General features: G+C 38.8%; 1 protein-coding gene across 3 annotated transcripts in view; it reads left to right on the top strand.

The window, feature by feature from the left end:
* The window catches only part of PLCB1 (phospholipase C beta 1), a 412,867-nt gene that overhangs the window by 378,367 nt on the left and 9,052 nt on the right, over positions 1 to 25,448 (top strand). Inside the window, exon 32 of one of the 3 annotated variants that reach the window (XM_030022431.1) lies at positions 10,681 to 10,745. The exons of the other annotated variants lie outside the window; for them this stretch is intronic. Within the exon in view, the coding sequence (XP_029878291.1) occupies positions 10,681 to 10,719 (39 nt within the window). The 3' untranslated portion in view covers positions 10,720 to 10,745. The remainder of the gene's footprint in view (positions 1 to 10,680; positions 10,746 to 25,448) is intronic. 3 annotated transcript variants of the gene reach the window in all.

Raw genomic sequence — 25,448 nt, 5'->3', positions numbered from 1 at the left:
AAAGAACAGGAACTGTTTAGTCCTCCAAACAACAAAAGTACATTTCATCGTCTAAATATCAACACATGCATTAATGTTTATATTCATTTTAACGATATTAATTTGATTGCATTCTTTTAATAAGAAACACAGATAAAATAAGTGCTACTGCAAATATTTGCTTGCATTCATATCACTTCCTAGAACTTCTGCATTTCATCAGTGGTTAGTGCTGTTGAGCAGCCTCAAAACTGACCCCAGCTGAGGCAGCTTCTCAGAGCCCTGGAAAAGTTGTCATTTAAGCAGCTTCTGAGTTGCAGCCCTTCTCCTGGCAGAGCTCAGATACACCCCAGGCAGGAGGTAATTGCCCTCTGTCACTTCACAATTCCCTTTTGTAAGAGTATCAGCATTGCTGGTTTTATTGGCTTGCTGGGCATGTTGAACTACTTGAATAAATGAGGTTGAAGGGAACCAAAACGTTGCTGTTTGATCAGACTTCACAGGCAATGTATAGGTTCTAGTTCTTTGATCACTTGGAGAACTGTATGCAGTCAGCTGCATCCAACACCGACCTTAGCTTTCTGCCCTACCCTTCCCTGCAGTTGGCTGAGTGAGATAAGTAACCCCCAACGTTATTCCTTATTTGTGGTCCTGCCTCTTAATGTAAATTCCAGTTGGTAGCAGATTACATTAATGCACTTAATTAATTTAAGCTACACCAACTAGCAAGCAGATGCAGGATTTGCTCAGCCATGCCTGCAAGAATGGCACAATCTTCAGGAGAGAAAAGGAGGATTGCTAGGGTTACTAGCTGTTTTAGCTACACCAATTTAAGTTATCCATAAATTTGAATTGAAGCCCTTCTTCTGAAAAAAAACTGGAGCCTGAGTAAATTTGAAATATGACAAGAGTACTTTACCTTCCTTACATTTTTGCAGATACAGTAGGACTCCATCTCTTCGAGAAATGATAGTGTTCATGACTTTGCAATAGCTCAGTGGAAGAACAGAGACCCTAAAATGTGTAGTTCTGCATGGGCCTCCCACAAAAAGACAGGCCCTGTCCTAGTTGCTTCCTGAACATAGTTTTCAACCAAATGAATTATATAAATATCTGAGCAAGAATTAAACACTTGTATTATGAAAGACAACTTGAAGTACTTCTTTCTTATTAAACCTAGTGGATATACATTCAGCATGATTATTACATTATTTACCTATTATATTTTTTGCAATGTGATTAATATCTCCAAGCACTGTTTTGAAAAAAAATCCAACAACTAAGAAACTAGTAAGAGACAGACTGTGATAGCTGTTTGAATAAGTATTCTTGGGGTGTCAGAGAAAATGCTAGTAGCAAAGTTGGACACTTTTAAAATCCAGTTTCTTCTGAAGTTGTAAATTTTCAGGCTTGGCTTTATAAAGCATTGAGATTTTTTTTGTTTGCCTTTTAAGTCTTGTAAGACTCAATGCAACATTTTAAAACATAGTAGTAGCCTAGCATCAGTCATCACAGTCTATTTAGGCTGGTGAATAAAGAGTTTTTCCACTTATTTCTGGTTTGCAAATTTTGCCTGCTGGCCCACAATTGGTACAGTTTTGGTCTGCACCTTCTTATAATTGCTTCTGAATGTTACTGCTCTGAGATAAGCATCACTGTAGCTTTTGAGAATTAGGAATCTTCTAGACTGACATTTGTGAATATTATCTGTCATAATATTTACTGGTTGGAGTTTAAACTCTAAAATTATCCACACATACAATGCTCAGGCAACTGGCTTATCTGTGCATGTAAAATAAAAGCTTTAGAGCAGCCTTTAAAAGAGATGTATCTCTGTCTCACCAAGGCTTGGCTGGGCTTGGTGCAAACAAAGAAACATTTGTTGGCACCTGATTTGCCAAAGCTCTGAAGACATGCCTGTTCTGAAGTCTGCAGGGTTGCTTCCTAGAGGGTTTTTACCTTTATACATCACTTTTGGCATAGCAAACTTCTAAACAAATTTCTTGGTGGAAATGCAGTTCAGGCTGCTGTGGTTGATTAGATCACCCTAAGATGAGCCTAAGCAGATTTTAACCTTTTGCAGTGGGAATGAGGCAAAGATTTTTGGAGAAGGAAAAAAAGTTGATTCACTTGTAAGCAAAAATAATGCACACTCTTCCTGTAATTGCATCTTCTTTCAGTTTGTAAGGTTTAGTGAAAAGAGGCAGGGATTGCACTGCCCTTCTTATCCTCTGGAAGTTTGGTATCATGATGGAGCCCAGTGGGTACTGCTCTCCTGGTAACTCCAGTTCAGATAGAGGCTCAAATCTCAGTAACATGAATGCTTAGGAGCAATGTACTGAAAGCACTGGGTGAAATCTTCCTTAATTCAGGACCGCTCCAATATATCCATTTTTCTTATCTGTTCCCATGCTTCCCATGTGTACTTCCCTAACTTAAATGTGTTCCAGGAGTGAAACAATTGGTCTGTGTCTACCCAGCACAATTGGTTGAAAATACTTTTGTATAGACCTGACAACAAAAGTGTGGGTGGATAAGGTCAAACCCAGATGCCACCTGCAGATATCCCCTTGGCGCACAACTAAAGTATTATTCTCTTCAAGGCCGGAAAGGGCTGGAATTGAGACAGAAAGACTGGGTGGTCCTCAAATTTAATGTGCCAAGGAAGAGTTCCAGCCTACTGTGCTCTTGGTTCCTCAGGCTGGAGATGAAAATGACAGTTAAGCCATTCTGCACTTCATAATGTTGAGAAGACAAATCTCAGCGAGTGTCTCCTATTTTTCCCTCATCACCTGACCTCACTTTGGCCATTTTGTCATTGCTTAGAGTAGTTGGTTTTATGAACCTCAGAATTAGGTAGTAAGTCTAGACATAGTCCAGCGGCCGAGTCAATAACACACTGGGTTTGTAGCTAATTTTTCAGGGTTATATGCTGTTTGGAACAGGAAATCCATGATTTTAATTAACAATAAATAGGAAGTAGTCTGCTGTGAATTGATCTTAAACAGGTACTGCTGTACTAAATTAGTTCAAAATAAGCAGGATTTTCCATTAAGCAAATTGATATTAAGGCATCTTGAGTTTATTAGCAGTAGCTACATTATCTGTCTGAGGCTAACTTTGGTTTCAGAAAAGAATGAAGCTGAAAATCTGTTCTTAGATGCAAACAAATGAGTTTATCATAGAGTATGGAGCATTGGGACAGAAGGGACTTGCCCCATGTAGTCATTCAAAGGACTAATTGGCATATGTATTGCATCTTACAAAATAAATGGAACTAATAACAATTTGTCAAAAAACAACATTTTTGTTTATTTCATAATCATTTAATATTTAATGAAATTTTGGGAGATGACGTTTTCTTGACGTGGTGTTTGTGTAAAAGATCATTTTATCTGACACTTCATTAGGAAAAGAATTTGGATTTTGACCATTCTTAGGAAATAAATCTCCTTTTAATGCAGGGAAAGCTGTGCAATCTGCTATATTTAACACAGAGAAGGACCGAATATTGCCTAAGCTATCATGCTAGCTCTGTAAGACAAGACTATGCTATTGCTTTCAGATTCTAATAGTATTAAAATTTGAACTAATAACTTATATTTCATACGATTTTGCAGATGGGAGAGTTGAGACCTTAGCAGTGAAATGACTTACGGAAAGTTGCAAAGGAAATCACTTTGTCAGATAAGACAACTAAACTATGTCATTTGTGTGAGGCATTGAATCAATGAGACATCCATTTGCCTGATGCTTATCTCAATTTCACTGGCATTTGCTCATCATCATTTCAGAGTTGATATTGGTATCACTTTGAATATGTAGTGGTGTGATTTAGAATGACATTTTGGGATAGGAGAAGAATTTTCTTTGATTTGCAGTCTTCCAAATTTGAGTATCATTTACGGAAAAGCAATTTCTGTCTCACCATCAAGATCAGAGGCCTTTATCCTTTGCATTCCCTGAAGAGAATTTACTTACAAAATCCATGTATTAACATTTTACACTTTAAAACAATCAAATAATGTGGTATACTTGCTAAATTGGGGCAATGAGTATGTTTCACTGAAAAGTTTTTGGGCTTTACTCTCTTTGACCTGTTTACTATAAGGACAGAGGGAAGACTGAGCCATCGCAGAATACTGCTGCAGGCTGTGTTCTTACATAAATAACTTAACTAGGTTAGCTGATGCTAGTTCTGGGTACTATATACCTTATTTTAAAATTATGCATTGTGCGGACAGAAGGCTATTTTTAAGGTGGAGCTAAGCTGATTTCTCTTAGTTTTATGGTTCACCTCAGAGAACAGAGGTCCTTCCCAGTCCTTTTTACGTTCTTACACATACACATACATATATATATATATATACACACATCTTTGTAACACTTGAGTTTTAAAGGATGAGCGAGAATTCAGCATTGCTTAACATGAAATACTGAGATACTTAATCTGTATCAAAGGAATATTTGCATGTGTGATCTAGACAGACTAAGTCTTTATGAGAGGAAAAGTGTCCTCAGTAATGTAGATTCTTGCATAATGTCTTTGACAGCTTCGTACTCTCCTACGATATAACAGGTTTTGTGAAACCTGTTTTCTGTATAGGATCCTTGGTACTCGGACAAGAACCCAGCTTTACAGTAAAGGCACCATTATAGGACAGCTAAAAAGGATTCATTATCATGTAAGAAAGAAGTTAGTAGTTCCTAAAGCTCTTGGTGGCCATGTAACCATGGCCAGTGAAAGAACTCTTGACTTCAGTTATTTTAGTGCTTACTGAATAATAATAAAAAATCATTCTGCCTAGTAAAAATACCATATATTTCTATATTTCCTTTCTTTGTTTAGCCTGCTCCCAATGGTAATTTAAGTCTCTCTGATTCTTTCATTCCCTTTAACTGGCAGATTGGAATGCATTCTTTCATTTTCATAACTACTGATGAACCCTAAAATAATCCCTCGCCAACCTGCTGTTCTGGATTAACTATAGTAATACTGACTCCCTTAGCATTCTTAAAATTTTTAAAGTGATTTTGACTTCTTTATGATGAGTAGTTGATTCACAAGGGTTGCCTGACTATCTCTCAGACTAAGGCAATTTGCCAAATGCATCCATGGAGTGGGGAGTGAACTTTTAATGTGTTCTGACTGATATCAATAGCAAAATTCAGACTGACTTCGGCAGAGCAAGCCCATGTCCTAACTGAGTAAGTCTTTGAGACTTTCAATTCAAATCACCCACTGAGACATTTACAGAATCTTGTCAGCCTTATTACTGCAGTGCATTAACTCTTCCTGCTTGACCAGAGGAACACAAGCTCTGGATAAAAGAGTCCCAGATTGGACTTTTTCTATCTAACGTTCATTATATTAATGGAAATATGTTTCTGATAAATAAATTCCATTCTCCTGATCTTCGTCTAGCTTGCAAGCTAGTAAATGTTACTCTACATACAGTAAAGGTAATAGATAAAATGTTTCATACCTACAGAATTTCAGTGATACTCTGCCTGGACCTTGTATTGAGGTTTGGAGTTTTGTTCTGGCGGTTTTTTGAGCTGAAAAGTATATATTCTGACTTAATCTTCTGGCATTTATGGAGCTGTTCTATAATAGTAGTTGATTTTTTAAAATGGTTATATCTAAAGTAATCAATAGGAAGCAGGAATGGAAATGTACTTTTCTTGCCCAGGGTGAGAAATAGGAGTGCTTATGAAGACTATTCTTGCTGCAGTTGGATTATGTATGTGTAACTTAAGGGTGAAATTGCATAGTGATGGGTTTCACTCACGTTGTTGTTAAACCAGTGATTTTCACTGGCACACAGTAGAATTAATCTGAAATGGTTTTACTGTTTCACTGAGATCAAAGCTAGAACCATTCTCTTCCTCCTGCATTTCTTGCTTCATCTGTCTACTTCACAGTCAGTCTCAGATCAATTAGTAAGCAAACCTACATGTTCATTGTCTTTGTGCTAGGGGTGTAGAGGATCTTTTCTGATCCGAGGAAGGTGAGAATATAACAAGATTTCACAACATGAATACAAGTTTTTACTTTAAATGTTTTTTGTACTGTTTCTGTGTTGCCATGAGCTAGATTTTGTCTTAAGTGTCTGTTTGTGCAACCTTGCTGTAGATTACACCCATGGGAAAGCGTGCCCTCTCTCCTTTCTTTTCCTTTTTTGCTTGGTTTTGTAATTTGATCTTCTGTTTGTAGATACCTACATAAAGAACATTCTTATGTGAAACACGTCTGGCACGTTGAAGATGAACTCTACAACACATAACACAGCTGGAAACAAATTTTGAAAAGGAGTCATGGCTTAGTAATTTAGGCCAGAGCTTCTTCCATAAAGACCAAGAAACTTTTGCTCGGTCCATTGATTAAATAATGGACAGTATATATTGTTTTCCAGATGGCTTGGTTTTTTCCCCCAATTTAATGCCCAGTGAGCACTTGCTTCTTAGTCAGCTGGCCAGAGTTTCAGCAGAAATATGTCCCCCGCAATTGCCACCAGTGAAGAGGTATCCTTTAGCTAGCTGAACCCTTGATAAGAGCAATATAGTACAGAAAAAGGAGAAGTAGCTAGGCGTGAATGTTTCATTTCTAAAAATCTTAAGTCACTTGGGTTGCACCATTGCTTAAAACTTTTCCGTTTCCCCTCAATCTGCTTTTTAAAATCTTTCCTTCTTTCTTTAACATGGTGATTTTGTGCTGCTGTGGTCTTGGAAAACACTGTAAGTGTATGCCAAAGGCAGAGCCAAGAGCAACACATGTAAGTTGCTGAATGACCGAGAGAGGTATGAATTATTAAAAGAACTAAATGATGTGCTGTGAGGCAGCTCTTGTGGATAAGCAGTATTCCCCTTTTTTTTTCCCCTGATACAATACACTTTCTTCATTGTATTTTTAAAGGTTCATTAAAGATAATTGTAAAGAATAGTCATATTAACAGCATTTGATTGGAGGTGTTAGGTCAGCATGATTTATTGTGGTGAATGACAAGATTCTGTGCCACATTTCTATGTGTTAGCAAGAATATAAATCTGGGCTAGTTGTGGCAGTAGTTCTTTATGCTAATGTCACAATAAATGAGAACACAATACAGCTTTTCATGACAGCTTAGAAACCAGAAATATAAAATGCAGACTTTTTTGTAGCCCTTTGCACAAGTGAGGACACATTCAGGATCATCAGATAAACCAGAAGATATTCAATATTTTAAAAGCTTAAACTTGCACTGGATTGATTTCTGGACTTTCTGATGGCTGGTGTCTCCAGAAAGCTGCTGGGAAACCAGCAGTAGCTAGGCACCAACTTTGAATAGCAGATAGTGTTTTAACACTTCCCCCTGTCATTCGTGTTCTTCTACAGTCTAGTTCCCATGTATGTCTTCTCTAAAATGTTGTCTCAGCACTTATAAAAGCAATAGATATTTGGCTGATTAGTTATGATTTGGAAAAGTATATGTATTTTCTGTGTTGTATTATCTATGCATTAGAGATTTCACAAAAAGCTGCTTAATGCAATGTCTGTACGTACAGAAAGATACATCTCACACTAGAATCAAGAAGTTGCTTGGGGATTTTAAAGACCAGGTAATTATGACAACTACAGTCACAACCATCAGAATAGAAAAGAGCTTGAAATTCGGTGTTTGTTTTAATCCCTATTGTTTCTCTCTGACTTTCTCTTTCTTATGCTGCAAGACAATGCCTGGAGCTCCAAAACTAGTGAGCACCCCTGTGGTAAATGTATATTATATATTATGCACATATGTCTGCTACACTAGCGCCATTTGGATCGGGAGTATTGTAATGGTGCACGTGCATAGACTATATTGTTAAAAGCTTTATAAAAAATATAGGTGTTGAGTGGTGTGTACCCTACTTACAGCTAAGTAGTTGTATCTTGTAACCTTATAATTTCCTATCACTGTGGAATTCATGCTATCCAGATATCTCTGTTACTTTCAGTGGACTGTGTTTTGATAACTAATCAAAGGGAAAATCCTCAGTTTGATAAAGTAGAGATTTTTCTGTTATTATTTTTGGATGTTGCTTTTTTTGCAATGTTTACTTATTTTGAGCCTGATGTTCATCCTCCAGGTAGGTAAAATCTGCATATTGGCAAATGTATGTCTGCTTTGCACACCCAAATCCTGGCGTGTCAGCACTAGCCAATACATGCGTGCAGTCACCTGCATGCAAAGTAGACACACATTTTCACAAACCAAGATGTGTCCTTTACCAGGGAGGCTGGCTAAAAATGGTGCCAGAAGTAAGGAAAACTAATAATGTTGCACAAACTAAGGAATTTAGCAGGAGGATGCTTAGTAGTGTTTTCCAAGACTGGTTTACTTTTAAGGGAATTTCTAGTCAAATCTTAGCCTGCCTTCAGTAGTTACAAGCCTCATTGAAGTAACTAGGCCAACATCCACAGTGACAAAATGTTTGTGTGCTGTGAACATGTATGTAATTTTGTAAAAATTGCCAATTTTAAGTAAGGCACTTTATCTGATTTGTCTGTCAGTGGGAGCACAAAACCAGTGAAGTATATAGATCAAAGGGACAGAAAAATGAAGTGCATCAGGAGAAGTGATAAGGAACTATGCAAAACAAAGTAGCTTTCTTTTTTCACTTTACATTTCACCTTCTTGCTGCTACATTTTTTCCGCTACAAACTGTCACCTTCTGCTTCCTCAGCTAATGTTTTAGATTCATTTTGCATGTCAAAAAGGTGCAAGCTACCACAATCACTGGCACCCATTTCCTGACCATCTTATACCCAACATGTATCTTATAACACCATTTGTGTCAGTGTTAATGCAGTAGCTTTACAGCCCACTGCTACCAAGGTGAGAAAGAGTTCAAGGAGAAAATAAATAAAATGGTTTCATTCATTTGTTGCAACACAATATAAGAAGGTGGCATAAGTTCCCTTACATAGAATTTCAGTCAAATCCAGCCACTTTGTTAGCTAATTATATTTTTTTGCCTGTTATTTTGACTCAATTAGAAGGCATTTATGAATCTGCATGAAAGTAAAATGAGGACACAGTGCTCAAATGTATTGTTCTGCTTCTTCACCCATTACCAAGGAAGTGACTCAGTAATTACATCCAGTTTAAAAAATGCTTTGAGAGGAAATGTTTTGTAACAAATTTTAGAAGTACTGCTTCAGTTATTAAGCTATTTAATCTTTAAATATTAAATGAGAAACTTTATTGTGTGCTATTGTCTGTTTCTATTTTTTTTTTTAAAGGTTTCAATTTCATTTGTAACAAACCTGACAGCTAAGACAAAATACAGTTTACCTCAGTGAACTTGCATCCAATTATTCCATGGCTGACACTCACCTAGTATCACCAAATTACACTGGATGCCATTACAGCTCTGGCTCCTGGACAATGTAAATATGATACTGTCTTGAATACGTGATAGAGTATAAAGTATATGATGTGGGAAGTGTCAAGATTTTAGTGGCACCAACTGTATCATAAAAGAGCTGTGATGTAACTTCTACAAACAACCAGATTCAGCAATATACTCATGCAATTACTATCCATATGAAGCAGTAAATCACTTAATACTGAAATAACACTAATTTTAGAGCAAAACAAGACAGTTAACACAATAATTTAACACAACAGAGAATGAAACATACTGCAGCCACTTGAAAAATAGCACGGCAACATTGTTTAAAGACTGCACTTAGCAAGAACCAAAAAGTCAGCCATTTTTTCAGTTCCTGGCTATAATTTTATAGCCATCTTCTGGTAACTGCACAAACTAAAAAACTTGGGTCTTTTTGGTTGCTGCTGGATTACCTTCAGTACTTCTCTGATCCAGACCTTAGACCTCTTCAAGAGAGAGAGTTTTAAGTTCAGGGTGCTCCGAGTGGTGTGTGATGAATCACAGCTATCCCAATGAGTCAGCTCTGAGTAGCATGCAGCTGCCTGCAGCACGTCAGGGTCTTCTAGGTAGATGGGACAATCTGACGATCCTGCCACTCTTTTGAACTATCAAACAGAAGTTTCAGCTCCAGAGATAAACACCAACTCAGGACGAAGGCGAGTGAAGAGCAGTAACAGCTCCAACAGCAGTGTGTCCCACACCTTGTCCTGCTCAGGCACTCGTGCAAGACTGACTCAACGGGAATAGGCTCTCTGGTGAAGGAGCAGCACCACTCTCGTAAGCACTTGGTGATGTCCTTGAAGGTTTTCCACCCAAACCGCACTGAGTTCATGGGATCAGGTCTGACTGCAGACTAAGGCCTTCCTGCTGCAATGGCCAGAGGTATTTCTTCAAGCACATACTTCAGATGGCATGGCTGATGCTCATTTTTCCTTCAGAGACATTCTTCTTTCCCTGTCCCAGAAAAAAAGTGACACTTCTTGCAATGTGCATACGCTGCAACTTCAACTAAACCTGGATGTCTCACATAACACAGTTGAAATATTGTCCTCCTTTAGTATGGAGTGACAGGTTGTGATAAATAGACTGCTTTCTCTGACTAACATGTACCTAGTCAAATATTAATGAGCCGGCACACAGAAGCATGAAGTAATCTTTTGTTTTTCATTAAGTGCATAGATTAAAGAGATGTTATTTTACTGTATTGCACAGAATTATGTCATTTCAGCTTAGAGTAATTGTTAATCACATCAAATTGAAATGATCCTTGGTTTTGTTTTAAAGAGCATAGAAGAACAAGAAGTAGAGGAAAAACAGAAGTAGAAATGGAATATGAGACTATAGTGAAAGTGAGTGAAACATTCCCCTTTTTATCTAGTAATGCTAATGTTATTTTAATTTTACATGTCAAAACTAAGTCAGGAGCGTCCACAATTTACTGCCTGGTGGTTCTTCTGAAATCTTTGAGCAATTATAGCCCTGATTATTATCTGCTAGCTGCATAACATATGCTGCCACTGACCATTACATCCTTTTTATACCGTGAAAGCAATTTGTGGCTTCTTCAAATCATACCCCACCCCATTGTCTCCCTGCCTGTTTTATTTATTGCTGCTTTTGCCCCACCTCAGTGCAGCGGTCAGGGGCTGTGTGTAACAGCATGATTATACAAGCTTTCTTTCCACAGCCCTTTGGGTCATCAGAATATCCTCTGTTCTCTGCTCACAGTAGCTGCAGTACTCTCAGATCAGAAAACCAGGCACTATGAAATGTCTCTTTGAAAAGGTAAAGAAGGTTGATGTGGGGGAAGGATGTGGGCTTAGGAATTGAGAGCATCTGAATGTAGAGGTATGAGATGGGGAAAGGTGTTGAAGGTAGGAATTCTGGGTACCTCTGAAGATTAAACTTACCAAGCAGATAAATTAAGGATTTGTCATCTGGGACACCAGAGTATAGGATAAAGAAAGGATTAACCAGGGCATCAGAGCAGGAGGAAAATTGGGGGACAAAGAGAAAGAATTTATGAATGCGAATCAGTAAAATAGGATTAGTGAAGCCTGAAGGGGAAGATTTAGAGGTAAGAGAGTGAGTTTTTCAGGGAGGAGGAAGGGAACAGAAGACAACTGGGGAAAGGCAGGCAAAGCCTGGAAGAAAGATGAAAGTACATTAAAAGAGTTTTTTTCATTGCTTTATGGAAAGGCTGATGATTAGAACATGCTGATAGAATGAAGTATTATTTCAGGGGTATCTCTGCTATCAGGAGACATGATTATGTATAAGCAAACTTCCTGAAACCTCTCATAAATACAGTTACGCCAGGAGGTCTTGAGCTTTCACTGTCAAGGGGGTACCAATAAGCCACACACCTTTGTCACTGAATCAGTGAGTCCTGCTTGCTTTGTATTTTTATTTAATATTTCACCTTCTACTGCTTTCTTCTGGAATGCTTTGATATGCTTTGCTTGTCTTTGAGGAGAGAAGCACCATGGCTTCTCAGTGGGGACTGTATTTGGTAACAAAACCTGCCTTTCTGCTGCGGTTACCTGGATGCAAAGGGTTTTGGTTAATTGCCAGGCAGGCCGTGTTTGCTTTTCAGTGTCCTCGGGCTCAACTCACACACGTGTGCAGGAATAAAAGGAGCCTCCTCAAGAGAGCTGCAGCTCCTCCTTGCTACAGAACATCCTTCTGTGGCTTTTCACCATCCCGCACAAGGTCCTAACAGTTGTTCTATAATTCATAGTCCTTCCTAATGACAATCAAGGCTCAGTTTTTGGGACTACTCCTCTTCCAGTCTGTGTGGTGCCGGTACCAGTGTTAGCAGTGAGGCACCACCAGCAGTGGTGAAGGCGCACGTTTGCTGTGAGTGCTGTTCTGCTCCCTGGCCAGCATCAGTGTGGTGGTTCTTTGTGCTTTCCCCCCAGATTGTTTTATCAGCCTGTCCAGGGCTTTTTGTTTGATTTGGTTTTACATACTTATAGTGGGTAGTTTTATGAACATGTACTTGCAAGAAAGAAGGAACGAACTCTGTATGTTTGATCTGTGCCTTGCACGATACAGATTGACTTCTATACTTTACTGAAAGGCAATGCTAAATAAGTTTGAATATTTATAAAGTGTGACTATAACTTGATTTGTCAGGCTTTTTTGCTGTGACTCACCTGTCTCTGCCCACATGGATGCCAACATATTCTTCATGTATCTATACATATCATTACATGCTTGTGGTTTATTTAAATGTTTTTATTGCTGCAAAATAAGTGATCATTTTTTCAAACACATTTTAAAAATAACACAATTTTAAATATTGTTTAGTTCTCTCCTTGTGGTAATGTTAGAGATTAAAACTGCTAGGTGGGGCCTTGATTTCATGAATGTTGTTTTCCTCTTCGACACAGGCAAGGCAACTAAAAGTGTACATTTGCTGAGTGAAGCAGTTGTGACAAAAGAAAGGAGAGCCCGTAATGAATATGTTGGTACCTTGACAGTATTCAAAAGAGTGACTTACTGAAGATAGCAAAATTAAATTGGCAACTGCTCACTAGGGAACTGGGATTTCTTTGTTGTTTGTGTTTAAGTGTCACAAGAATATTGATTTCTCTTCCTGAGGGACGTTCTGTCTTCCTTTCCTGAAAAGCAGGAAGATAGGGATAGAGCTGAGCTGCCTTGAAACAACTCAGTGAACATTTTAAAAAACAGAAGTATTTGTTTTAACTCTGTTCTCATCACACATCGCTTACATTTTTAACAATATGAGGCCAACCTGATGTCACCTGCCAGGGTCAAATTAGGATATCTTGGGAGGATGGTGGGGACCTGGGAAAATCCAATTGCTCCTGCACAGTTAGAAGGAGATCCAACCTTGGGGAAGAACCTCCTGTGGCATCATGTAACCCCTTATGACACCACTGGAATTATTCTTTCCTTTGTCCTGCTCTCAGGACTTCAGCCTCATAGACTGTGTAAAGGGAATGGTATTAGGAGAAGCTTTGCGTGGTGGAATTACCATTCAGTGTACCCTCCCTGTGCATGAAAATTGGGAAACAAAATGGATTAGCACCGAGAACACAGGGAGCTCCAAACTGGGGTGAAAGAATCCATCACCCCAAGGTTTACCTTGCTCCAAAGCAAATATGAGAATGATGGGAGGAAACTTTTTTTCTTCCACCCCTTTCTGCCCTAAGGTCTCACTGCTGTATCCACAGGGCAAGGCATTTTGAATGCTTTGAAGTACCTGGATAGGAGGAGGGCAGGCTGCGCAGAAAGAAAGAGTCAATTTTTCCTGCAGGCCAAAAAGGAGTATCAGCTCTCACTCCTATGTAAGAAACCACTGGCTTTGGGTTGAACAAAACTAATGACCTTAGAGAATATTTCTGTGCAGGAGAGGCATATAATCCTTCTAAACCATGATAATAGCTGTGCGGAAATCTAGAGAAATTACCTAAATTTACAACTTCATTCAGGATCTGTCTGAATCCACTAGTAACTAATTAGTCATTTATAGGAGGAACCTCCATTTAGTTAACAGTTACGTTTGTCAACAGTAGAAACCTAAGTTAAAATTTTTGAGACAGAAAAAGAGAATGTAGACTTATAATTCTGGTCTGAACAAGCAAAATGACTTTTCCACTAGGACGTTTTGGCTGGATAAGGATGGCTCATGAGAGCTCTAAAAAGTAGGACCTAAAAGCTACTGCTACAATTCCCTCATCCTTTAAGCTGTGTTTCAAATGAGCACTTAAGTGCATGATAGAGTTTTTCAGTGGGACTTCAGCCATACATAAGTGTTGTCTAGAATCAAGCTGGCGTTTTTTCTTAACCTGGATTTTTCTAAGTCTTTTGATAGCTGTTATGCACAACCAGAATTCAGCACGGTGCAATGTCAGCCTCCATGTTTAATTACTGTATGGCCTGTGGGAATGATACTGCATGTGGTAGCTCACATTTTGACAGCTTTATTTTCACAAAGTAAGTGTTGATGCCTGCATAAAACATATGGCATGAAGCTTATAGGGCAAATTATTTCACAGCCTGCTGATACTGAAGGTTAGTATTTCTAGAAACTATTAGATATACAATAGCTTATCTGTGGTCCTTCTTGAGATTATTAGTATATTTAGAAGCACCTGTTTGGATCAGTTTTATTCTGCAGGGTGTTATATATGTCAGTGAGATCTCAGTGTAGTATTTCTGCTCTTAAAATGCTCCTTTCTGCTGAAAATTCTGCAGGTTCAGTTTTCAAAGCAGCGATCGAGTTTCAGGAATCAGTATTCCTGATAGGATTGATGGCCTTGGCAGCAATTAAATCCTTCCCTGTTCTTTTAGTAATACACCTTATACCACATAGCTTGGATGCTGCTGAAGTTGAGGTGTGATAGATATATGAGCCTGTAATGCTAAGTAGCATGGAAATTGTAGAAGCTTCTGGGAACGATAACTCGCTGTCAGTCTTTTTCTTGGGGAATCTTTGTAATTCTGAGCAGGGCCTCGCGCTCTCCATGGCATAATGGAATAAATTCTGCAGTAACTTCTTCCCAATTCCGTGTTAGTGTTAATGTCCCCTCTTGGCCTGGAGTACCCTTCATTCCCATTTGTACTCAGACAGACACTGCTGCACCTCCCACTTGAAAATACTAATTGGTTGAAAATTAATTCAATTTTTTAAATTATTAGTTCCCTTTTTTACTTTTTAAGTGATTTTTTTTTTTTTTTTAAGACTGGGGTTAATTCCTTGTAATGTCAGCTGCCCTTTAATGGTTGCAACTCCCTCATAAGCAGATTTATTTCAGTGATATAAACCATGTTTGAGGATTTTACCTAGGCCAAGATCCTCTCTATGGCTGCTGCAGGAATTGATATAGTGTAAAAAAGCAATAAGCCTGCTCACAGGTCCAGATCATTTAAGTGAAATAGGTGTCTGTTTTCACATCCAATCACGCATAAAGTAGAGAGTACATATTGTAAATATGAATGTTGCCTGCTAGGAAGCTGAAGTATTCTGTGCCCTGCTGTATTCCTTTTTGAAAAGTTTTCTGGGCAAGTAAGGAAGTTTCATCACCCGATCTTCCTGGTGTAATCATCCATTATAAGTGCCCACCACAACAATGTCCATTTTCATGTCCAATCTGTCATTACCCAGAGACTTTCAGCAGGTCCCTCTCTTACAATATGCTGGAGATCAGAAAAAAAAATAAAGGTCTTTGATAAATACCTCACCAAAGACCCTCTTTGTAACTGTCCTCCCTGAACAAACTGTCTCTTTTGTATGAGTATTTCATTAACCTGAATTTATATACAAAATCTGCGTTTATGCCAGTGAAGTAATTATTTTGATTTACTTAAAAATAATTAGATGCCTTCCATTTTTCCTCCGTTTTGTGAGTATATGCATCCACAAGCACACAGACATGTCATTAAAAGGATTGACTCAGTATTCACCCTCGTTTCCCTCCTGTAACCATTTATTAATATTAGTAGGAGCACTTTTTTAATAAACATGCATATAATAGAGAACATTTTTTAGTGTCTTTTACAAGAGTCACATATCAAGTGTAGGATACTGACATTAGGAAATCTCACAGTGGCTAGGCTGAATGTTAAAGGGGGTATCTTTTTTTTGTGCACAGAAGTGTAAACTGCTATTGTCTGAAGATAAAAAGAAGCTGTACTACACACAGAAAGTTGACTGCCCAATGCTCTGCCTATTGTTATTTAAAAGTACAATTAAGTGTAGGATATGGGAGACAGTAAGGTGGAACAGCTCTATAACTGCTGGTGTAGCATGCAGAGAAGACTGAGAAGATAGCGAGCTGCTGCAGTTTGTCTGACTTTAAAGAAGCATCACTCTTAGGTGTGATTACCTCAGTCAGGCATGCTTTTCAACACAGAATATTTCAGCTGCTTTTTTTCTAGTTTCTATGGCAGGAAGACACCATTCCCAAAATCTGTTTGAATCAGCTGAATGTTATGACTCCTCATTCATGCTGCAGGCGTAGAGGATTTGGGAAAAAGCACCCATCAATTAATGGCTGCACTTTTTAAAATAATCCCACTTCCCATCATTGCTGCCGCTGAGAACAGCAGCTGCAGTCAGCAGCTGTGACTGATATGTCCATGCTGTGTGTCTCTGACAGATGCCAGCGTGAACCAGCTATAATGGTACAAATGCCAAATTGTAGTTTCAGTGCATCAGTGAAGCAAAATATGACCAGACAAGAGAAATTCAGTTGTCCTAAGATCTGTTCTGCAAAGACAGCAAGACTTAAAAGAGTGGGTTGAAGCCTTCTTTGAGAGCCTAGAGCCATAACAGCAGGAGAGAGAGAAACTAAAAATGGTGTCTTCTCCTGAGGTATAGACCAGATGTTCCTCTGCAACCAGCCTCCCTCTAACTTCTAAAAGAGTAACTAAACTATCTAAATTTCCCATCCACATTTACCTTGCATTTGTAAATGATCCCGTTGCAGAATCTTCGTAATCAGCTATCCTTCAGGTTATATATGTTGCTGTCCTTCCTTTGCATTAATCACTGGAGTTCTTTCCTTTTTTGTCTGAAAACAGTCATACTGTACGATCAGAAAATGAATGCACTGAAAATGCAACACTGCAAATTAAAGACTTGGATAACGGCTTGTGGCTTCGGTAGTCTGTGTTAACATGTGACAAGACAGCATAGTAAACTGAGAAAGCGTTCTCCTGTGAATTCAGTGCCCCCATTATCTCTCCTTCTTTATCCGAAGGGCTGAGGAAACCTTTTTTGTTAGCCAAGACAGCTTGGTGCTTCGGCTTAATTTTCATTGCATAATTTTAAATACAGATTGTGTCTACGGTGCTGCAATTAATGGATAGCCTAAAGACTTATTATTTCAAACTAATTGATATGTAAGAAAGTTTAAATAACATAAGTGATAAGAAATTTTTAGGAATAACTTCTGTAACTAAGAATAATCTTTTTACTGTTATATAGAGTAGCAGATGACTTAATTATTCACTCACCATCACTAAGTCTTATGTCTGTCTATATTTCTATAGTTCTAAATACATTTCCATGAGATGGGGAAAAGGTGACATTTTATAGTCATTGTTCTAAAAGGTTTTTTTGCAAGTTAATAATCTCATTCATTTCTGATACTTGTCTACCATCATTTGGAATACTCCCAAAATTCAAGATAAATTTCTGTTATCCTCAACAAAAGTATGTACTCTACACATATTTTAAATAGAGCTTTAAACCAAGCAACCAATGTTTTTAAAGGATTCTTTTGCTTCCTCAAGTACCTTGATCACATCTGAAAGGCCTTTATTTCTCTAGCGTTCATTAAACTTATCTTCAACTAGATTGTGATCAGAATTGGCATCAGAGAATATACTGTAAAGTTGTAAGACCTCTCAAGAACTTTTTAATGCTTTTGGAAGATGTCAAGTACCGAAGTAATAATAAAACACTGATAGAGCATTAAAAAGATAAGTTCTTATAATGGAAAGAGGTTTTGTTCTACTGCCAATTTTTTTTTTTCTTAAATAAGGTTTTGCATGGTACAAAACTTTTCCAAGATAGAAGATACCAATAGTGATACACACAAATGAAATCAGATTAAAAACAAATTGGAGCTCTAAGGAGATCATGTTATACATTTTGATGGCATGCCTCTCAACAGAAAAAAAAGCAAAGGACTTAGTGAAGTTCTGTGAGATTCATCTAAGTAGGCTTGACCATCTGGTGAACTAAACTTTGATGAACTGTATTAACTTCAGAAAGAGAGGAGCCAGGGACTAAATCCAGCACATGCTGATGTCAGTAGAAAAGCTCACTCTTTCTGTAGTAGGCTTGAGATCTGGATGAGGCCCCAGCGTGACCTCTGTGTGCTGTGGCCCACTGAGATCTGTGAGGAAGGGAGGTACCAAGGGAACCGATTCTCTAAGTAGTGTTAAGTTGTAGTATCCCTTATTTTCCTGTCTCTGCTGACTTCTAGGGAATTTGCACATCCCTTTTCCTGGCAACAGGAAGGTCTGACCCCAAAACTCAACTGTGCTATTGGCAATATCATTAAAAGATCTGTTCAAGAGGACTTCAAGGTGTCCAACTGCACAGCAAGATAAAAAGCATACCATAGTGCAGACTTAAACACACCAGTGCTATGGCACGCACATTTTCTGTCACCACAGCTCACCGAACGTATTCCAGCACACGAGAAGAGCTGACTCAGGATCCGTGCTGGCTGGTTGGGCTGCAGCATGGTCAGGGTGGTAGTCCTCGTGATCAGGGTGGTAGTCCTTCACCCATAATAAGCATTAAGAGGGCAAAACACCTTCAGCCATTTCCCTTCTTCATGGAGCTCAGGTGCTCAACAGAAACCCAGATCAGGGCAAAGAGAGAGAAAGGTGGGCAGGTCTGGATGTGAGAATGGCATCTCACCTTCTCTGTGGGAATTTGTTATCTCTACCTGTCTGTTGAAGCAGGCTTGGATTTTAAGCAGCAACCTGGTCGTGTTTCCTAGACTTTTTCATGCTTTGCAGTTTCCTTAAATTACTAAGACAAGGCAATTGAAAATCCTGAACCTCTAACGCATGGCTTTTGCACTTCTCTTTTGTGAGTCAGATTACCTTCAGATCTCTGTTAGGGAAGGAGTACACACTTCATGCCATTTTGTGCCAGTGGTTCCTTTGTTAGACCTGGTTAGTTTGTGCCTGTACTTATACGGTTGCTGGTATTGTAGATCCAAACCTCATCAAAGTCAATCACTGTCTTCTTGTAGACTTAAGTGATCTTTGGGTATGCCCTTTAGCAGGCATGAGTTCAAGCTAATCTGCACAGCAGTGGGACGGGCTTTGTCTTGTTTATCTAGCTTTATGAAGTTACCTTATATGTCAATTTTTGCATTGTGGGATGCTTGCTGAACATCACTGAACTAAAGTTTTCTGCATGGTTCATTTAAACATGATGGGTAATTAGAGACTTGCCTGAGTTTGCAGTAGTCAGCGCTAATATGACCTTTGGAAAAAATGTTTAAATAAAAAACAACTGAAGTGAAATATTAATCCCTTGAACTTAATCATGAGGATGGCTCCATTAACCTCCCATTGCATAGTACTACTTAATCCAGTAATAGCAGTACAGACAACAAGAGGAGGGTTTTTTCCTTCTAAGTTCATGGGGAAGTAAAAAGCTTCAGGCTATTTTTAATTAGGTTGAACCTCTGGGCGGTGCTGCTCTTACATTAAGCTATAAAGTTTTTAAGAGTTGCAGTTAAAATTCCACACTAATTTTGCTTCTTAAGTAAAAAAAAAAAAAAAAAAAGTGTGTTGTGTAATACAGCATGAAATGATGAGAAGTGGTGGGTATTTGGATGAAATAATGGTGGAAGTAGAGAGCTGTGAAGATAATAGTAATATATAAACATAGAGCAGCCATAAACAGTATCAGACTCTGTATCCTTAGTAGCAATGATACATCTCCATTTGATGTTCATTATTATATACATCAATATATAAATTTGAATCGAGTCCCAACTTTTTGTCATTGTTAAACTCAGCTTCAAAACTTTCCTGACATTTGGAAGCACAAAGGCCAAAATACTGAACCATCATTTCTGGAAGATGGAAAATGAAAGACAGTAGCTCTGTCTCCGCTGTTAAATTTCTGCCAGGTTCTGAATGGATTTTTTTTCATTAGCTTGTTATGTTAGAAAATAATGGGTCAGTCCCTAAATTGGCTCATCATTTAGGGAGGGTCAATGCACATCTCTGCTAACAGTAAAGAAGCAGCCAGATTCATGCTGTTAATGAGCTAGGAAATATTTTGGAATAGCCTTCATTGTTACAAGGGATTACAGAACTGCAACTACTTGAAAAGATTTTCAAATAAACTTCTAAGGCTTTGATCTTTATTCAGAGCGTGCTTGCTTTCTAGTCTAAAAACATTCATTTTTAACAGGATATTAACAGAAGGACTGACTGCTCTGTAATTTTCCAAGCAGACTTTTCAATGAGGCTCTATCCTGCAGAGGCTTTCTGATGTGAAGAGGTATAGTCAGTACAAGGTAAACTTCAAAGTGCAGCATAAGGCTTTATCAGTGTGATTATTTTTTGAACTAATGATGGCTTACTTCTAAAACTCCATGCAGTTCCCTGACAATTACCAATGACATGGAAATTACAGTGAGCATGTACCTTAAGAAACATGCCGTCTCAAGATACACAGACCTCAGTGTATGTTAGGAGCTCTTATTACTCGAAACAGCCTTGAGAGTCTGGGCTGAGTAGGAAGGGCAGAGCAGGGTATCGCAGTGAAAGGAGGTGCCAAACTTAATCATAGGATGACTGTTCCTTTTCCATTGAGTAGCACAGTGATGCCACGAGAGAGAGACAGAGAAATAGATTCTTTATTTCCTTTTCATTGTCATATTTGAGAAGAAATCTTTGTGCTAGGAGGGAATTTTCTGCCATACTGATGGGACCTGTTAGAGATGTCCTGCCAAGTCAGACACAGGTGACACTATAATTATCTGTTAGGAAGGTGGATGTGAGAGACTGAAAAACACTTTCTTAAACTGTATTCAGAGTTCAGTTTAGGCAAGGGTCCAAAAGCTGTGGTGTGGGTTTCACCATATTTTTTTCAGATCTGTACTTCGTCAGCTCCTGAGCCCTTACACAGGAGACCTTAAACACCTGAAGCTTTCTTTTCTTGTCTCTCTGCTCTTTCAAAAATAGCCAGACTCTCTTGCTCTGCGGGACAGCACCACTTTTAGGCAAAACACATTATACATAAAGTGGCCCTGTGGATTCCAGGGCCCACTGGAGACATCCTGCTTGGCTGCTGTGGTGCTGCACGGCTCTCAGAGTCCCGCGTTCTCTGGTCCACTCGGGATTTGAAATATTTCTGGAATATATTGTTGCTGTTATAACCTCAAGATGTCATTTAAAAGGAGTTTCCAAGGAACTGTTATGACCTCTTGAGCTGAGAATTACAACACTGCTACTCTTCCAAGGCCTGTACTGTTGGACAGTCAGCCGCCTGTTTACAGGGTGCCTTGGAGGCATCGTGGAAGTGGAAAAAAATCACTCGTTAGAAGGTAATGGATGCACTGATTTTTTTGTTGTTGTTGTTTGTTTTGAAGACAGTATCCAAAATATGGACAGCACTTTATAAAAGGACCAGTCAAGAAGCTCTATTTGAGCTATGTCACTAATTATTTACCCTGGATCCACCCCAATAAACTAAGGGCAGTATCTGATGATAGATGAGGCTTCAGTGGAGTTTCTCTGGATTTGTTGCATTGAAACTGAGCAGATTCTCTTTTGCTTACAGTGAAGCTGACTTACTCCAGTGATAATGAAAAAGAGCAGAATCTAGCCTTAAAATGTTATACATGCTCATAGAGAGGGGATTTTTTTCCCATTCATACTAGCTCTAATTATCTTTATTCATATGCATCATGAGATGCATAGGTCACGTATTTATAGAGTCATCAAAAGAAACACTTGACAGCTTAAGAAAGCATTTTATCCACAAAAGGAAACAATTACACAAAACAGTCATCAGAAAGAAGATTCCAAGTATACAGCTTACAAGGCACAGAGCAGGGCTTTGCATGAGAATAAACTGCTGTACTGATGAAGAAATGGGAAACAAAAGTTATTGTGAAGAAAATCCTCCCATAGAATTCTGTACAAGCTATCTCTTTAAAGAAAATGCAAGAGATCTGAAATTACTAATAATAATACAACTGCCAGTAGGAAAAGATCACCAGTTTAGGCTTTTGCTGTAAGGAGCTTCTCTAATTCAAAAGTTTTCAGCAGAGGGACAGTACAGGCATATGTACAGATAATATATGTATAACCTGGGCAACATTGATGGGCATCTCATTACTCAAACATTTATTTTTTAATTCGCTCTTGGAATAGATGTTGATTTACTACACAGAAAGAAGATACCAGTTTCTTTACAAAGTGTTAAAATCTAGGAGCCCACGTCCCAGGTTTCTTCGCAGTCCCATTGGTTTAATTGAGGTTGCAGTTAATAAAGGTGAGACACAGATTGATGAAGGCCCTAAGGTTACAGTCTAATGCCTTGAGACAGCAGATATTAAAGGACTCATTTATATGGGGACTCGTCGTACATTAGGGAGGCATAGCAAATCACCTTTGCTTTAATAGGAAGAGACACGAAGCTGCAACATGGAAGATAACAGGGGAAGTTGAAGGGGGGAGTATATGAATAGGGGAAGGTAACACAGTATACAGTTTCTAGACTCCTTGGCTTGTGACATGCTTCAGGTGTTACAGTGATTTTTTTTCAAGCCCATCTTGGGACAATTTCGGAAGGAGAGTATCTGAACTGTGCAACCTGTTGACATGGAAAGGCAGGGGTGGCAGTAGTGGATCAGTCAAAAATACAGCTACTCCTGAGCAAGCACCCCTGGTCGCAGGAACAGCATGGAGACCTTGCAGAGTGGGAATATCGCCTTGGTGTGTTAGACCTTGTGTGAAGGACTAGGGGAGCTTCATTTGGGAGAAAAAGGGTGTGAGGTGGGGCTGGCAGAGAGAAAGTCCTGGAATTGGTGTCCTTTTTGTCTGTCATGGTCTGAAAAGTAACCATTATTTGAAAGTGCAGTGATGGGCATGCACCGAGACTGAGATGTCCTTGTCTGAGGACAGGAATCATTAATGGGAGCTTTCCAGTCACTGTAAAGACATTTCCCGCACCAGCTGTCATTTACCTAGTGCAATGCTGTTCCTTGCACTGTCTCTGATCCTGAGTGCCCTTAGGTTTTCTTTAATGATTCCACGCTTCAGCATCTTTTGAGATAAAACCTCAGCTACCTGAATAGTTTCGTTTCATGCTTAGCTGTATTGTCCTTGAGTAGCTATGTTAAGTCCAAACGTTAACATGGTGGCATGTTCCTTTATGCACTTGCTTGCAGTCACTGGGAGAAAAAGAAAAAGAGAGCATTTAGGTGCTCTCTGCATGAGTAGACTTGTTAATTCCTTTCCGAGGCTTGGATAAACAGCTTCCCAAGAAACTGCATTTCCCAGCTGCTTTCTTTGGGCCATTCTTCCAGATGGCAGAGGTGGGTATATTGGTTTTGGAAAGGTCCTGCAGAGGAGTCCCGAGTGTCCTCAAACCCATCAACCTCACATGAAGTCACTCTTTTCTGCAGTCCCCCATAGCACACTGAGTGCTGCAGAGGGACTGTGGCCATGAGGCACGAGGACAGCTAAGCAGTGGTTACTCCTTTGCCTTCCCAGTAGAAATCTGCTTAGTGGAGGGAATAACATGGTCCTTAATAAGAAACTCCTTCTGTTTCCAATTAAACAAAAATTGCTGCCTATAAATCACTTGATCCCTGAGCTCTGTTCTTCAATTTCACTCTCCCTGTTATTGAGCCTCCATCTGCTTTTAACAATTCTTGCAACTCATATGTCTTTTAATGCTGCATCCCTCCAGAATGGCTTTCTAATTAAGTAAGCTCTGAAAATGAAAAGCAGCAGAACAGCAGCTTGCTTGCTCTCTGTACCCTTAATCTGGGAGTCCTCTCTGTGCTATTTTGGAAGCTAAGTTGAGGTCACTGACATTATGCATATTTGTTGTCTGATGCAGTCTTAAAAGCCCCAAATCCTCTATTCAAAATTATCTTTAGGCACATGGGTCAAACATTTGCAGGAAGAAAAATAAGTACTTGGAGCTTTAGCAGATTTAGAGAAACAGGGGAGGACTGAGAAAGGGGCCACAATCTCAGACCAGTATTTCTGTTGCAATATGCTTTCACTGACCAGTGAAAAGATCAGTGTTGCTGGTGTTAAGAAAATAAACAGTTCCAATGACACGTGAAAAGGAAAATGGGAGCTTTGCTAAACAGAAATATCCTGTAGAGTTTGCAGTCCCCCTTTTGTTACGAACCGTGTAGTGACCAGTTATTGCCTCTTGTCAAAACACATTCTGCTGAAATTGTACAGAAGAAATTAATGTAGTTGACTTTCTCATCAGTAAAACAAAAAGAACAGGTACTGTTACCTGGAATTAAATACTACACTGCCTGTGGGTAGTGCCACGGTAATTATGGATACAAATTAGTATCACATTTCAACTGGTGAATAAATACAATAACCAAATACCAAACAAAAGAGGCATTATTTTGATATTTTGCTGCCCTCTGCCTCAAGGGGCAATAACACAATTTAAACATTTCTCACATTTGCAATCAGAACTCAAAAATTGTGAAAATGTTGTTAAAAACTTGAGAATGAAGAGTTTGCTGTTGGAAATGTCAGAGATTGTTGGAGATAAATTGTTTGGACCTCAGAGTGCATTTTTACCTAGATTGTTGAGCTAGGATATTTGGATTATTTTTCATTCATAATTCACTGTATCATTCAGGGAAAGAAAGTGTGTGATTCAGGGAAACAAAGTATTTATGAATAATACAAAATAAGATGGATTTAAAAGGAGAGGTAAAAGAAACACAAAACTAAAAAAACTGGCTTTAGGGAAAAATTGCAAGTGGAATGGAAAATGTGAGACTTAAAAAAGTTTCTTTGGAGTTATATCAAATTTTTGCAGTGGAAGAACTTCATCAAAACAAATATGGCCGTAATTAATGTTTTTGATTCAACAAAATTGCATTTTGGTGGGTTTTTTTTCACCAAAATGTGTAACTAGTTGTATTTCATACATAACTTTCTCAAAACATTTTTGCTTGAAGATTAATTCTTCAGATGCTTTTTAAGTAGTGACCCTTCCATTATTTTTGAGTTGGAAATATATTTTTTAAAAAATGTGAGCTGGAATGAATCTCAGTCCATGTGGAAGTGGGTTGGTTTTGCATCAGACAACTGCCTCTGGCGTGCGATTTTACATCAGGAGAATGATGCTGTGAGGTCACACCGCTGTGCAGACCAAGCATGCGGTATCTCAAGCTTCATGGGGAAGGAGGAGAGCGGAAAATTGTTTGGAAAACACTTTCATTACTAACTTCCGAAATGCCACTTTTAAGGTACAACAGGAAGGAGCAGCAGTGTTCACATTAACAGCTTCAAAGGTGTTGCTGTGGCAGGAAGGG

Source organism: Aquila chrysaetos, chromosome 8 (assembly GCF_900496995.4).
Source record: "Aquila chrysaetos chrysaetos chromosome 8, bAquChr1.4, whole genome shotgun sequence".
NCBI classification, from domain to species: Eukaryota; Metazoa; Chordata; class Aves; order Accipitriformes; family Accipitridae; genus Aquila; species Aquila chrysaetos.
Note: the sequence above shows the minus strand (reverse complement) of the source record. Positions and strands in the feature narration are given on the sequence as shown.